General features: G+C 64.7%; 1 protein-coding gene across 4 annotated transcripts in view; it reads left to right on the top strand.

Moving 5' to 3' along the window:
• Nucleotides 1-9,812, top strand: part of PLXNB2 (plexin B2) — a 29,793-nt gene extending 19,981 nt beyond the window's left edge. For 3 of the 4 annotated variants that reach the window (XM_042948214.1, XM_042948216.1, XM_042948215.1), the window contains 25 exons: nt 35-116; nt 193-353; nt 469-617; nt 761-869; nt 1,066-1,202; nt 1,394-1,564; nt 2,035-2,164; nt 2,275-2,502; nt 2,608-2,784; nt 2,900-3,039; nt 3,141-3,241; nt 3,426-3,655; nt 3,780-3,961; nt 5,418-5,484; nt 5,617-5,763; nt 6,192-6,348; nt 6,497-6,597; nt 6,686-6,770; nt 6,921-7,075; nt 7,258-7,418; nt 7,499-7,646; nt 8,158-8,222; nt 8,363-8,438; nt 8,803-8,877; nt 8,962-9,812. In XM_042948214.1, the coding sequence (XP_042804148.1) occupies nt 35-116; nt 193-353; nt 469-617; nt 761-869; nt 1,066-1,202; nt 1,394-1,564; nt 2,035-2,164; nt 2,275-2,502; nt 2,608-2,784; nt 2,900-3,039; nt 3,141-3,241; nt 3,426-3,655; nt 3,780-3,961; nt 5,418-5,484; nt 5,617-5,763; nt 6,192-6,348; nt 6,497-6,597; nt 6,686-6,770; nt 6,921-7,075; nt 7,258-7,418; nt 7,499-7,646; nt 8,158-8,222; nt 8,363-8,438; nt 8,803-8,877; nt 8,962-9,066 (3,339 nt within the window). In that variant the 3' untranslated portion in view covers nt 9,067-9,812. The remainder of the gene's footprint in view (nt 1-34; nt 117-192; nt 354-468; nt 618-760; nt 870-1,065; nt 1,203-1,393; nt 1,565-2,034; nt 2,165-2,274; nt 2,503-2,607; nt 2,785-2,899; nt 3,040-3,140; nt 3,242-3,425; nt 3,656-3,779; nt 3,962-5,417; nt 5,485-5,616; nt 5,764-6,191; nt 6,349-6,496; nt 6,598-6,685; nt 6,771-6,920; nt 7,076-7,257; nt 7,419-7,498; nt 7,647-8,157; nt 8,223-8,362; nt 8,439-8,802; nt 8,878-8,961) is intronic. The other variant, XM_042948217.1, reaches the window with a different exon arrangement.
• Nucleotides 9,813-13,600: the final 3,788 nt, after the last annotated feature.

Here is a 13,600-nt window from a genome sequence, read left to right as displayed (position 1 = left end):
AGGGAGTGCAGCCTGTCCCTGCGTGTTCCCCCAGCTGTCCCATGACGCCAACGAGACGCTGCCCTTGCACCTGTACGTCAAGTCCTACGGCAAGAACGTGGATAGCAAACTCCAGGGTAGGGATCGGGCAGCTGGGGCTAGAGGGGCTAGGGGGGCAGGGCAGTCCCTGACCACCGGCTGCTGTCCCCACAGTCACTCTCTACAACTGTTCCTTTGGCCGGAGCGACTGCAGCCTGTGCCTGGCCGCCGACCCCGTGTACAAGTGTGTGTGGTGTGGCGGGCAGAGCAGGTGCGTGTACGAGGCTCTGTGCAGCAACGCCACCTCCGAGTGCCCGCCGCCCGTCATCACCAGGGTGAGCCCTTGTGCCTGTGGGGGGGCGGGGAGGGGGGAGCTCCAGCCTGGCCCCGGCCCCCGCGCACGCCAGCCTCGCCCCGCTGCCGGGTCAAGCTGGGCTCTGCCGATTCCAGATCCATCCTGAAACGGGCCCGCTGGGCGGGGGCATTCGCATCACTATCCTTGGGTCCAATTTGGGGGTCAGAGCGGATGACGTCAAGAGGATCACCGTGGCCGAGCAGAACTGCGTCTTTGAGCCAGAGCGCTACTCTGTGTCCACCCGGTGAGTGGACGACCTGAAGCCCGTGCTGTCCTGGCCTGGGGGGCCAGGCGACCAGGTGGATGAGGAGGAGGACGGGACTTGCACGGCCACGGACGTGTGGGGAGGGGCTCGAGAGTGTCCCACCTCGTCTGTTACTCTCCCAGGATCGTGTGCACTATCGACGCTGCAAAGATGCCCATCACGGCCGGTGTCGTCGTGGATGTCAATGGGAAGCTTGGTCATTCGCCGCCCCACGTCCTGTTCACCTACCAGGTAACGCCTGGCCCCGGGACCTGCGTGGGTCTTGCAGTCTGGGACAGACGTGAGTGGGATGTGGCTGTTGCTGCTGACCTCTGGACCGTCGGGGGCTGCGTGTTGACACGGGGTGGGGCAGAGCTCTGACAACAGTTGACGCAGTCAGGTCTCCACCGCCCCAACCCTGACCCGAATGCACCTGTCACTCTTGTAGCAGCCCCAGCCCCTCAGTGTGGAACCAAAGCAGGGGCCACAGGCAGGCGGCACCACGCTGACCATCAATGGCACCCACCTAGACACAGGCTCTGAGGAAGACGTGCGGGTGACCCTCAATGACGTCCCTTGTAAAGTGTGGGTGTCACCTGCAGGCTGGTGAATCTGTGGTCTGCCCTGGTCCTGGGGGTGGGGTTGGGGCTCTCTGGCTGTGACCTGGCGTCTGCCCTGGAGAGGGCCGTGGAGCCAGCCTGATCTGTTGCCCCACTGGCCTGGGGCTGGGGTTGGTCCTGGAGCCGAGTTCACTCATTAGCAATTTCCACCCCCAGGACACAGTTTGGGGCCCAGCTGCAGTGCGTCACTGGCCCGCAGGCAGCTCTGGGGGAGCTGCCCCTAGAGATTTACTACGGGGGCTCCCGTGTGCCCAGCCCTGGTGTTGTCTTCACCTACCGCGAGAATCCAGTGCTACGGGCCTTTGAACCGCTGCGAAGCTTCGTCAGGTGTGGCCTCCCTCCCTCCTCCCTGAGGGGTCATGGTGCCCCCCGCTTCCACCGCCAGCCATGGGACCCCCCCCCCCCAACACACACACCACACCCCACCCCTTTCGGCTACTTCCCAGGCTTTCTCCGCCACTTAGGCTTTGGAGGATGTCTTAGGGCTGGTCTGGGTGCCCCCAGATCAGCTTCCTCCTAGAAACCCAGAGGGGCAGGCCCCACGGCCCCCCGCCCCGCTCCCGACAGGCAGCAGCAGTGCCCATGGTCATGTGCTCTGAGCTCAACCTCGCAGCAAGCACTCGTTCACACAGACCTGCACCCATAACTGACTGCACGCTGGGTCCAGGGACTCTGGGCCCTGCCCTCCCCCCAGAGGGGAGGGGGAGCTGCTGGGGGCACAGCTTTGCAGGGCACCCCCTCCAGAGCTGGCTTGCCGAGCTGTGCCCACTCAGGCACTGCCCACCTCCCGTCCCCAGCGGTGGCCGTAGCATCAACGTCACGGGGCAAGGCTTCAGCCTGATCCAGAGATTCGCCATGGTGGTCATCGCTGAGCCCTTGCAGTCCTGGCGGCGGAGGCGGGAGGCCGGACCTCTGCAGCCCACGACGGTCAGTCCCGGTACTGGCTGGGGACTCGGCTCCAACGTGGGCCCCCGGGAAGTGCAGGGTAGGGATGGGGCCTGTGCCACGTGGCCTGACGGCCCGGCCTCGGCCTACAGGTTGTGGGCACGGAGTACATGTTCCACAACGACTCCAAAGTGGTCTTCCTGTCGCCGGCGGTCCCCGAGGAGCCCGAGGCCTACAATCTCACGGCGCTCATCCAGATGGACGGGCACCGCGCCTTGCTCAGGACCGAGGCCGGTGCCTTTGAGTACGTGGCTGACCCCACCTTTGAGAACTTCACGGGGGGCGTCAAGAAGCAGGTCAACAAGCTCATCCATGCCCGGGTGAGGACTGGCCACAGCCCGGGGTCGGCGGGGGAGGCGGCCCCAACTCCACGGCCCTGACGCCCTCCCGGTGACTGTGACCTCCGTCCCCCCACCAACCCCCAGGGCACTAATCTGAACAAGGCGATGACGCTTCACGAGGCCGAGGCCTTCGTGGGCGCTGAGCGCTGCATCATGAAGACGCTGACCGAGACGGACCTGTACTGCGAGCCCCCCGAGGTGCAGCCCCCGCCCAAGCGGCGGCAGAAGCGAGACACGACACACAACCTGCCTGAGTTCATCGTGCGTGCGGGTTGGCCGGGTGCCGGGCTGGGCGAGGGGTGGTGACAGAGGGAGGGCAGGAGGGCAGGCTGGGCAGCCACGGGTCCTTGCGAAGCCACACCTGTCCACAATACAGGTGAAGTTTGGCTCCCGAGAGTGGGTGTTGGGCCGTGTGGAGTATGACACGAGGGTGAGTGATGTGCCACTCAACCTCATCCTGCCGCTGGTCATCGTGCCCATGGTGGCCGTCATCGTCGTGTCCGTCTACTGCTACTGGTGAGCCCCGCCCACTCCTGCCTCTGCCCCTCTGGCCACACACCCAACACAACACACAGGCTCAGGGCCACCAGGTCCCAGGAACCTCCCTGTGCCCCCAGGAGGAAGAGCCAACAGGCAGAGCGCGAGTACGAGAAGATCAAGTCCCAGCTGGAGGGCCTGGAGGAGAGCGTGCGGGACCGTTGTAAGAAGGAGTTCACAGGTAGGGCTGCCTGCTAGGGGCAGCGGGATCCTCGGGCTGCCCTGGGAGCCCGCTGCCGAGACCTCTTGGGGGCTGGAAGGCCAGGGAGGATGGCCTTGGAAGAGGCTGCATCCGGAGAGGCAGAGGTGGGCAGGGTGGCCTGCGGCTCGTGGCCGGGACGCCTCACCGTGCCCCCCGCCCCCAGACCTGATGATCGAGATGGAGGACCAGACCAACGACGTGCATGAGGCGGGCATCCCCGTGCTGGACTACAAGACCTACACCGACCGCGTCTTCTTCCTGCCCTCCAAGGACGGCGACAAGGACGTGATGATCACGGGCAGGCTGGACATCCCCGAGTCACGGCGCCCAGTGGTGGAGCAGGCCCTCTACCAGTTCTCCAACCTGCTAAACAGCAAGTCCTTCCTGGTCACTGTGAGTGGGGCCAGGGCTGCAGGGCAGGGTCGGCGGGGAGGAGAGGGGGACAGCCGGAGCCTCGGCTGCTGGCGGGTGCCGGGGCCAAAGTGCTCAGGCGGTCTCCGGCTGGTGGCCCTCGCAGTTCATCCACACCCTGGAGAGCCAGCGGGAGTTCTCAGCCCGCGCCAAGGTCTATTTCGCGTCCCTGCTGACGGTGGCGCTGCACGGGAAGCTGGAGTACTACACGGACATCATGCGCACGCTGTTCCTGGAGCTCATGGAGCAGTACGTGGTGGCCAAGAACCCCAAGCTGATGCTGCGCAGGTGTGTGCGGGGGAGAGGCGGGAGGTGGGCCAGTACGTGGTGGCCGAGAACCCCAAGCCGATGCTGCGCAGGTGGGGGGGGGGGGGAGAGGCGGGAGGTGGGCCAGTACGTGGTGGCCAAGAACCCCAAGCCGATGCTGCGCAGGTCGGAGGGGGGAGAGGCGGGAGGTGGGCCAGTACCTGGTGGCCAAGAACCCCAAGCCAATGCTGCTCAGGTGTGTGCGGGGGAGAGGCGGGAGGTGGGCCAGTACGTGGTGGCCAAGAACCCCAAGCCGATGCTGCGCGGGTGGGGGGGGGGAGAGGCGGGAGGTGGGCCAGTACGTGGTGGCCAAGAACCCCAAGCCGATGCTGCGCAGGTGGGGGGGGAGAGGCGGGAGGTGGGCCAGTACCTGGTGGCCAAGAACCCCAAGCCAATGCTGCTCAGGTGTGTGCGGGGGAGAGGCGGGAGGTGGGCCAGTACGTGGTGGCCAAGAACCCCAAGCCGATGCTGCGCAGGTCGGGGGGGGGGAGAGGCGGGAGGTGGGCCAGTACCTGGTGGCCAAGAACCCCAAGCCAATGCTGCTCAGGTGTGTGCGGGGGAGAGGCGGGAGGTGGGCCAGTACGTGGTGGCCAAGAACCCCAACCCGATGCTGCGCAGGTGGGGGGGGGGGAGAGGCGGGAGGTGGGCCAGTACGTGGTGGCCAAGAACCCCAAGCCGATGCTGCGCAGGTGGGGGGGGGAGAGGCGGGAGGTGGGCCAGTACCTGGTGGCCAAGAACCCCAAGCCAATGCTGCTCAGGTGTGTGCGGGGGAGAGGCGGGAGGTGGGCCAGTACGTGGTGGCCAAGAACCCCAAGCCGATGCTGCGCAGGTGGGGGGGGGGAGAGGCGGGAGGTGGGCCAGTACCTGGTGGCCAAGAACCCCAAGCCAATGCTGCTCAGGTGTGTGCGGGGGAGAGGCGGGAGGTGGGCCAGTACGTGGTGGCCAAGAACCCCAACCCGATGCTGCGCAGGTGGGGGGGGGGAGAGGCGGGAGGTGGGCCAGTACGTGGTGGCCGAGAACCCCAAGCCGATGCTGCGCAGGTGGAGGATGGGGAGAGGCGGGAGGTGGGCTAGTACATGGTGGCCAAGAACCCCAAGCCGATGCTGCGCAGGTGTGTGCGGGGGAGAGGCGGGAGGTGGGCCAGTACGTGGTGGCCAAGAACCCCAAGCCGATGCTGCGCAGGTGGGGGGGGGGGGGTGGGCGCCAGGTGGGAGGTGGGGGTGGAGGGTCGTGGGGTGGCACCGGCTGAGTCCAGTATCCAGTTTGTCAGCAGATGTAGCCGGTGCAGGTAGGGAGAGCGGAGGGACGGCAGGGGTGGCGCCCCTGGCTTTCTGTCAGGGACCCAGGGCCTGGATAGGGGTGTGTGGGTGCCTGGGGGAGCCGGCTGGGCCCTGGGGCAGTAAGGGAACCCTCAGGAAACATCTCTTCGTACCTTCAGGTCCGAGACGGTGGTGGAAAGGATGCTGTCCAATTGGATGTCTATCTGCCTATACCAGTACCTCAAGGTGGGTTTAAGCGGCCTGGCCAGGGTCGGGGCAGGAGTGAGGTGGTGTTCTCCCCGACCTCCCCCCAAACATCCACCTGCCCGGGGGGCATCTCCAGTCTCACCCGTGGCTGAGCTGCCCTTTGCTCTCCAGGACAGTGCCGGCGAGCCCCTGTATAAGCTTTTCAAGGCCATCAAGCATCAGGTGGAGAAGGGGCCAGTGGACGCTGTGCAGAAGAAGGCCAAATACACCCTCAACGATACGGGGCTGCTGGGGGATGATGTGGAGTATGCGCCCCTGGTGAGCACTGCGGCTGGGGGGCCCGGGCCGCCTCAGGAGCAGACGCTGGATGCCATTCACAGACTCGCACGGGCCCACCTGAGTTCAGGGGGGCTTGTGCACCCTCCGTGGGTGTTGGGCCCCAGAGGTGTCCCTGCGGAGAGGCTCCGAGTGTCCCGAGTCAGCTGCCTCCCGGGCACCTGGGTCCCCTGCAGCCCTGTGTGGGGCGTCCGGGTGTGCCTGGCGGTGAGCCTACGTGCACACGAGAGGTGGCGCGTGGCTAGTGATGCTCTCTGTCCCGCTGAGCCAGGGCTTGTGAGGAAAGGCCAGGTCGGGCCGCTCTAGGGGCACCGGAGGGTGTGACCACGGGGGTGCCCGAGGCTGCTCCCACACCGGTGGGCAAGAGAGAGGCCCCCCACACTGGCTCTTCACCCCACGTCCCCCGGCAGACGGTGAGCGTGATCGTCCAGGACGAAGGCGCCGATGCTGTCCCGGTAAAGGTCCTCAACTGTGACACCATCTCCCAGGTCAAGGAGAAGATCATCGATCAGGTGTACCGTACGCAGCCTTGCTCTCGCTGGCCTAAGGCTGACAGCGTGGTCCTCGGTGAGCAAGGTCCTCGTGTACCCAGCTCTGTGCCGTGGGGCGGGGTCCTGCCCTGGGGACCCTGGGTGGGCAGGTGGGGTGGAGGGACAGCAAGAGGGAGCCGGGCGGGGTGTGGCTGGGTTCCAGGAGCTGGGCTGTGTCCTCCCAGAGTGGCGTCCTGGGTCCACAGCCCAGATCCTGTCAGACCTGGACCTGACCTCTCAGCGGGAGGGCCGGTGGAAGCGTGTCAACACCCTGATGCACTACAACGTGAGTGCTGGCGCTGGGCAGGGGGAGGGCTGCATCCCCAGCCTCGGTGGGGAGCCGGGGGGCCCGCTCTCATGACTGCATGCCCCAGGTCCGGGATGGAGCCACTCTCATCCTGTCCACGGTGGGAGTCTCCCAACAGCCTGAGGACAGCCAGCCGGATCTACCCGGAGAGCGTGAGTCCCTTCCTTTTGCCTGTGCTCTTGTGGGCTCTGGAGGTCAACGTGGACCCGTCTGCCCCCCCCCACCCCCCCACCCCGTGCTGCCCTGGAGGGGCGGGGGGCTACTGAGCTCCAGTCTCGGCCTTCAGTGCCGCCTCCCCACAGGCCACGCCCTCCTGGAGGAGGAGAACCGTGTGTGGCACCTGGTGCGGCCAGCGGAGGAGGTGGACGAGGGCAAGTCCAAGCGGGGCAGCGTGAAGGAGAAGGAACGCACCAAGGCCATCACCGAGATATACTTGACCCGCCTGCTCTCTGTCAAGGTGGGCGCTGCTGGAGGGGGGCGGGGGGGGGGGGGGTGCGGTGTGTGTGTGTGGGCGGGGCAACATGTGGACGGTCACACCGGGGGCGGGGCCTGTGGGCGGAGCAACGTGGGGGGGGGGGCGGTCACACGGTCCAGCGCCCACTCCCTGCTGAGTCCCCCCCTCCTGCCCCAACCCCGCAGGGCACGCTGCAGCAGTTTGTGGACAACTTCTTCCAGAGCGTTCTGGCACCTGGGCATGCGGTGCCGCCCGCTGTTAAGTATTTCTTCGACTTTCTGGACGAGCAGGCCGAGAAACACGACATTAAGGATGAGGACACCATCCACATCTGGAAGACCAACAGGTGGGGGCTCCTCCATCCTGCTGCTGCCTGCCCTGCTCCAGGGTCTCGGCAGCCCCTCACTCCCTGTCGCTCTGCCTCAGTTTACCACTGCGGTTCTGGGTGAACATTCTCAAGAACCCCCATTTCATCTTTGACGTGCATGTTCATGAGGTGGTGGACGCTTCCCTGTCAGTCATCGCTCAGACCTTCATGGACGCCTGCACACGCACAGAGCACAAGCTGAGCCGCGTGAGTGGACCCTGAGGGCAGTTTTGGGGGTGGGGAGATTTAGGTCGTTGCCCTGGAGTTCTGTAGGGTCCGGGTCGAGTAGTGGGGGGTGGGGGGTGGCCCGGGGAAGCCATGGTGTGATGCGGGTGAGGAGGTCAGTTTGGGATGTGCCGGGAAGTTTGGGGTGTTGGTTTGTACGTTTGGGGCCCGAACTCATGAGAAAGGCAAGTGCACGGTAACTGGGGCTGTGGGAGGTAGCGGGCCCGGGTCACGGCCTGTGGGCTCTGGCGGTCAACGTGGACCAGTCTGCGCCCCCGCGCTGCCCTGGAGGGGCGGGGGGCTGCTGGGGCAGAGCCTGGGCCCTCCCTGCCTTCCCCTCACGTGGGTACCCAAAGCACTGGACGCTCCTCCCCTGCTGGGCCTCTGTCCCCCACACACCACACCTCCGGTTCTCTGTTCCGTGGGTGTCCTGGGTGGGTGCGAGCTCGGCTCTGTCACGACTCAGGCATCTCTTGGCTCCGACCCCCCACAGGACTCTCCCAGCAACAAGCTCCTCTACGCCAAGGAGATCTCCACCTACAAGAAGATGGTGGAGGAGTGAGTGCTCCCGTCCCCCCGGCTAGACCCTGGGCACCCACCCTTGACCCCACCCAGTGGGGCCCCTGGGGGTGGTTCCGGCCTGTGACTGGGACCCGCTGCCCCACCCCTTCCCCGACCATACGCCCGCTCTCCCGCAGTTACTACAAGGGGGTCAGGCAGATGGTGCAGGTCAGCGACCAGGACATGAACACGCACTTGGCGGAGATTTCTCGGGTAAGAGAAGGTGATGCAGGGTGTGTGTGCGCCCACTGACCGTATCCAGGCCGAGCACCCCACCCCTCCCCCAAAGCCCCCTGCTGAGTGGCGCTGGAGACTGCACTTGCCGGAGGGAGAAGCGGGGTGGGGCCAGGCGTGCCCCCGAGGAAAGGGGTTTGCGAGCCGTGCTGACCTGGCCCGACTGCTGTGTGTCTGTGGGTGAGAGCGTATGTCTGTCTGTGGCCGTCCCACGTACCTGTAACCCTCCTACGTGTGTGTGTGTGCTTGGGGTGCTACACGTCAGCCCTTTCCTCCACCGGGGACAGCCTCCTACCTGCGGGGTCACACAGCCCCTCTCCGACGCCCCCCCCCAACCCCCCAGGCACACACAGACTCGCTGAACACCCTCGTGGCCCTGCACCAGCTCTACCAGTACACGCAGAAGTACTATGACGAGGTGAGGGGTGTCCTCCCAGGGGTGGGGGCCAGCACCCAGGCAGCCCCCCTCCCTGGCGTGTGGTCTGACGCGGCCCACCTGCAGATCATCAACGCCCTGGAGGAGGACCCTGCCGCCCAGAAGATGCAGCTGGCTTTCCGCCTCCAGCAGATCGCGGCCGCGCTGGAGAACAAAGTCACAGATCTCTGACCTCTGGCCTCTGCCACCACTGACTCTGGGCACAGGTGCGTGATGCTCCGTGTCAGGCGTCGGGCAGCCCCTGAGAAACGAGGCCGAGTGGTAAGGCCCTTACCCTTCACCAGCAGGGGAAGAGCCCCGGGCATCCGCGTGTGGGTGCAGCGGGGGAGCCCCCACCTCCGCGTCTGTAGCATCTATCTCCTGAGCAATAGTGCCGTGCGCCCTCCAGCGCCAGCTCCCGCAGAACCAGCATCAGGTGTTGTCTGTGTCACATCTCCCGCGCGATTCGCAAATGTGCCTTACGCCCCTGGCGCCGCGCCGGGTCGCTGGGGGCAGTGGGGCCTCAGCTCCCCCTGTCTGAACACCAGCAGCCACCTCAGACTCCTGGGTTTGGCCTCTTCGGGTGGGGTCTGCTTGCCTGTGGCCCGCAGGGCCTCGCGCCCAGACTGTGTCTGTCTGCCCCGCCGGGACTGGAGGAGAACAACGGTACGAAGCCTTCCTGACCTCACGTGGCCTGCCCTGCGGGGCGCTGGCACTCCGGGTGGACCCCGTGCCCTGGGCCCCACCTCAAAGGTCAAGCTGGACGTCAGACGTCGAGGCCCAGGTGGCCAGAGGGGACCCGGAAGACTGGGCCGTGCCGGAGGCCCTGCCCAGGTCGGAGGGGTCTGGCAGCAGCTCCACCGGGACCACCCTCACCCCTACCCCCTTTTGTAAATCTTGTTCATTGTAAATCAAATACACCTGTCTTTTTCACTCTGCTGCGTGGCTGGGTTCCTCCTGTGGCTGCAGCAGATTTGCAGTCCCTGCTTCTCCACTCCCATTCCTCCTGTGGACACTGGCCCGAGGGTCTCCCCTCAGGCCAGCATGTGCTTTCTGGTGGGGGGGGGGGGGGGCAGGGGAGAGTTGAGCGGAGTCCAGGCCCTGCCCTCCCCGCTGCCCCAGGGCTGAGAGATGCGGCCTGGGGCACAGAAAGGGGCTGGGCGCCACCGCCAGTAAGTGATCCTGGAAGGATTGGTTCCAGGCAGGGGAGTGTGGATCAGGCGCCATCTGGTGGCCAGGATGCCCCTGCCTGCCTTCCTTGGGCTGAGCCTGCTTGGGCCTGGGGGGGGCACTCGTGGGCCTGGCAGGGGCTACTGTCTGGGCCCCTGGTAGGTCAGGGACCTATGATCCTCTTTTCTAAGGAGGGGGTCCAGCCAGCATACAGGTAGTAAGTCACTGCTGTGTGCAGACCCCACCAGACACTGGGTGACTCTGGGAGAGAGGGCCCTGTGTCCCCCAGGGTCGGCTCCTTGGCCCCGAGAACAGCCCCAGAATGGCCTGGGACAAAAGTAAGGCTGAGTAGTGCCCCCTGCCAATGCCTCACGGAGGGGGTGGTCCAGGATTCTGGGGGTGGAGGAAGCATGTTGCTCCCGGCCCCCATGTTGCACGCAGGGCGGCAGCAATGAGACGCACCGCCCCGGAGCATCAGCACACAAGCGTGTGCGTAACGCAGCAGCTTCATGCGGTCAGTACACACTGTCCTGGGCCCTGGGAACACAGCAGTAAATGGCATAGACGGGCTGCCCCGAGGGAGCCCTGGTGCTCCAGGAATACCGCGCAGCCAAAAGGGGATTCGGCGGCTCCAAAATGAGGGCGTGCTGCTGGTCCCGCCTCAGATCTGGCTGGACCCAGGTGCTCACGTGTCTCAGGGTTCCATCTTGTCCGAACTGCTTCCCGGCCTACGTGGCTGTGTCCCCAGACAGCGGGGACGTTGTTGATGGGCAGCCCCAGACTGCGTCTCCTCCACTTGGGGCATCGTGGTGGCTGGGGGTAGGCTAGGCCTTTGATCGTGAGCTCCCTGTGCACTTGGAATGAGGGTGGGTCTCTCCTACAGGGAAGGGTACTAGGCAAACGCTGACACCCCCTACCCCAGGGAGCCCTAAATGACACTGTTACGACCCACACGAGGTTTCCTCTTCCCTGAGATCTAGCTGTTCAGAAGCAGGTGGAACAGACTCTGGAAGTGCTAGGCTGGGGGTGCCCGGGGCAAGGAGGCCTGGCTTCCAGACTGGACCTCCACAAGCCACTACTGCCCCTAAGAAGCCACTACTGCCCCCTACAGACTACAGTCTGCAGTGTGAGGACCCCCTTCCCATTCTGTGAAGGTTAGAGACAGGAAGGGCTGGAGGTCCAACAGATGGGGTATGAAGAGGTCCAGGGACTGTCCTTTCATGCGGCTGTTGAAGGCATAGATGTTGGGGTGCAAGGTGGCAGGGGGCAGGCCAGCCTTGAGTTGTCAGGATGGTGTCAAACTGAGGGATGACCCGCCTTCCTGTTTCCACTTCACCATTTTCCTCCTGATGTAGTGGCTGGGGGGAGGGGGGGGGTGCGGGGGAGGATGCACGCACAACTTCAGTGACCTTTCCTTCCAAGTTGCAGGGAACAGCCTAAGGCCACACCCTGCTTGCTTAAGGGCGAGGAAGGACCCTCTCCTAAATCACCAGGCCTCCAGGATAGAGCCACATCAGCTTTTTAGGAAGTTCATTCTGACCACAGGGAGAAGTGCAGCCAGGAGGCCAGCAAGTGGCCAGTGGAGGGGAGAGTGGACATGGAGAGAGTGGGATCTTGATACTGGAGTGTAGGGTGGAGGGAGACCAGGGATGGGGGGTCCTGAGACTCAGGGCTTCCATCTGGGTAGGAGGCCCTTGGGTGTAGCCTCCCCATCTGCGCCCCATCCTCAACCTGCTGCCCCTGCCGCTGCCCGCTGCTCTCCACGCCATGACCACCGACTTCTCTAGGCTCAGGCCTCTCTCACCCTCCGGACCTGGTGGCCAGGATTACGCTGTGAAAATGTCCAGCGCAGCTTCCCATCACCCTGAGAGCAAAAATGAAATCCCTGCTGTGGCCCCACCCAGCCTGCCTCAACCCTCCTCCCTGACCACCTTCCCCCTTTCTTGTCCCTCAAGCCGAGCTCAGTCCCGGGGAGGCAGGACGGTCTGAAAGTTTGGCTCAGCTCCACTGGTGTCTCTCTCCAGGGGACTTCCTGACCTGTCCGGCTTTGTGCCCTCTCCCCACCCTAACCACCACCGGAAACTCCCTGGTTTCTCTCCCGGACCCTCCCCAGGAGGCAGCTTGGCCAGGACCCGCCAGCCTGGGGCCAGGTGGGCCGACGGGGGTGAATTCTGAGGGAGGGTCTCCATTCTGCCTGACTCACTGAGCCGGCCGGGTAGTCCACTCCGCTCTGGTCAGTTCCGACCACTCAGCCCGGATTTGGGGCAGGTAGGGGGAGGCCGGGCGCAGGCTCCCCTAGGGGCGGCACGACTCCACCCCCCGGGCCGCGGAAGAAGGGCGGAGCCTGTCGCCCGGGGAACCTGCTTTGGTTGCGGGTCTGGGGGGCGGGGGGAGGGGGGGCGCGCCCGCCTAGCGCTAACAAAGGCCGCCTCCTCTCCCCGCAGCCCGGGGCTCGGCGCGCCTCCGCCCCCCGGGAAGGCGGGGACTCTGGAGGGGGGGGCGGAGCGGGGCGACACCGGTTTCCTCCCCCCACCACCGCCCGACCAGCACTGGCTCCCAGAGGGGAAACTGAGGCCAGGGATGGCTCGGGACTTGGCCGAAGTCACGCAAGGCTGGCCGGAGCGAGACTCGGATCGCTTTCTCTGTGGTTTCTTTTTTTTTTTTTTTTTAATTTTTTTTTTTAACGTTTATTTATTTTTGAGACAGAGAGAGACAGAGCATGAGCTGGGAAGGGGCAGAGAGAGGGAGACACAGAATCGGAAGCAGGCTCCAGGCTCTGAGCTGTCAGCCCAGAGCCTGACGCGGGGCTCGAACTCACGGACCGCGAGATCGTGACCTGAGCTGAAGTCGGACGCTTAACCGACTGAGCCACCCAGGCGCCCCTCTTTGTGGTTTCTTGGCTCCCGCCAGAGTTGTTTTGTTTTATTTGGTTTTAATGTTTATTTTTGGGGGGCGAGGGGCAGAGAGAGAGAGAGGACAGAAGATCCCAAGCGGGCTCTGCGCAGGCAGCAGCAAGCCGGACTGCGGGGGGGGGGGGGGGGGGGGGGGGGGGAGGGGGGCTCGAACTCACAAACCCTGAGATCATGACCGGAGCCAAAGTCCCAGGCTTAACCCCCTGAGCCACCCAGCGCCCCCCACCCAGCCACCACCCCCCGCTAGGGTTTCGATTCGCTGGGCAGTTATGTCCGTTTGCCTGGCACTGCCTTGAGATGTCTTATTTTAATTTGGTTGCCAATATTTAAAAATCAGGAGATTTCACGTAAAAACTCAGGTTTTAGTTTGTCTTTGAGAGGTGGGGGTTCAGGCCACGCAGAGCCTGATTTCCCACTTTTCCAGGAGGCTGCAGCCCAGACAGTACCCACTGCCCTCCCAACATAGAGGGCCAGGAGGCGTCTGTCCTGGGGACAATGCTGTCTGCGAACAAGTATCACTTCAAAATGGAAAGTAACTACGCGGGTGCAGAGCAACAGACAGTCGCGGGAGGCCGTCTTGCTGGAATGAGGAACATCTCCCCCCACCCGTCAGTTACAGCAGCCTGCTTGAAATAATCCTTCCA

This window comes from Panthera leo, chromosome B4, assembly GCF_018350215.1.
Source record: "Panthera leo isolate Ple1 chromosome B4, P.leo_Ple1_pat1.1, whole genome shotgun sequence".
Taxonomy (NCBI): Eukaryota; Metazoa; Chordata; class Mammalia; order Carnivora; family Felidae; genus Panthera; species Panthera leo.
This window is presented reverse-complemented; position numbering and strand designations above follow the sequence as displayed.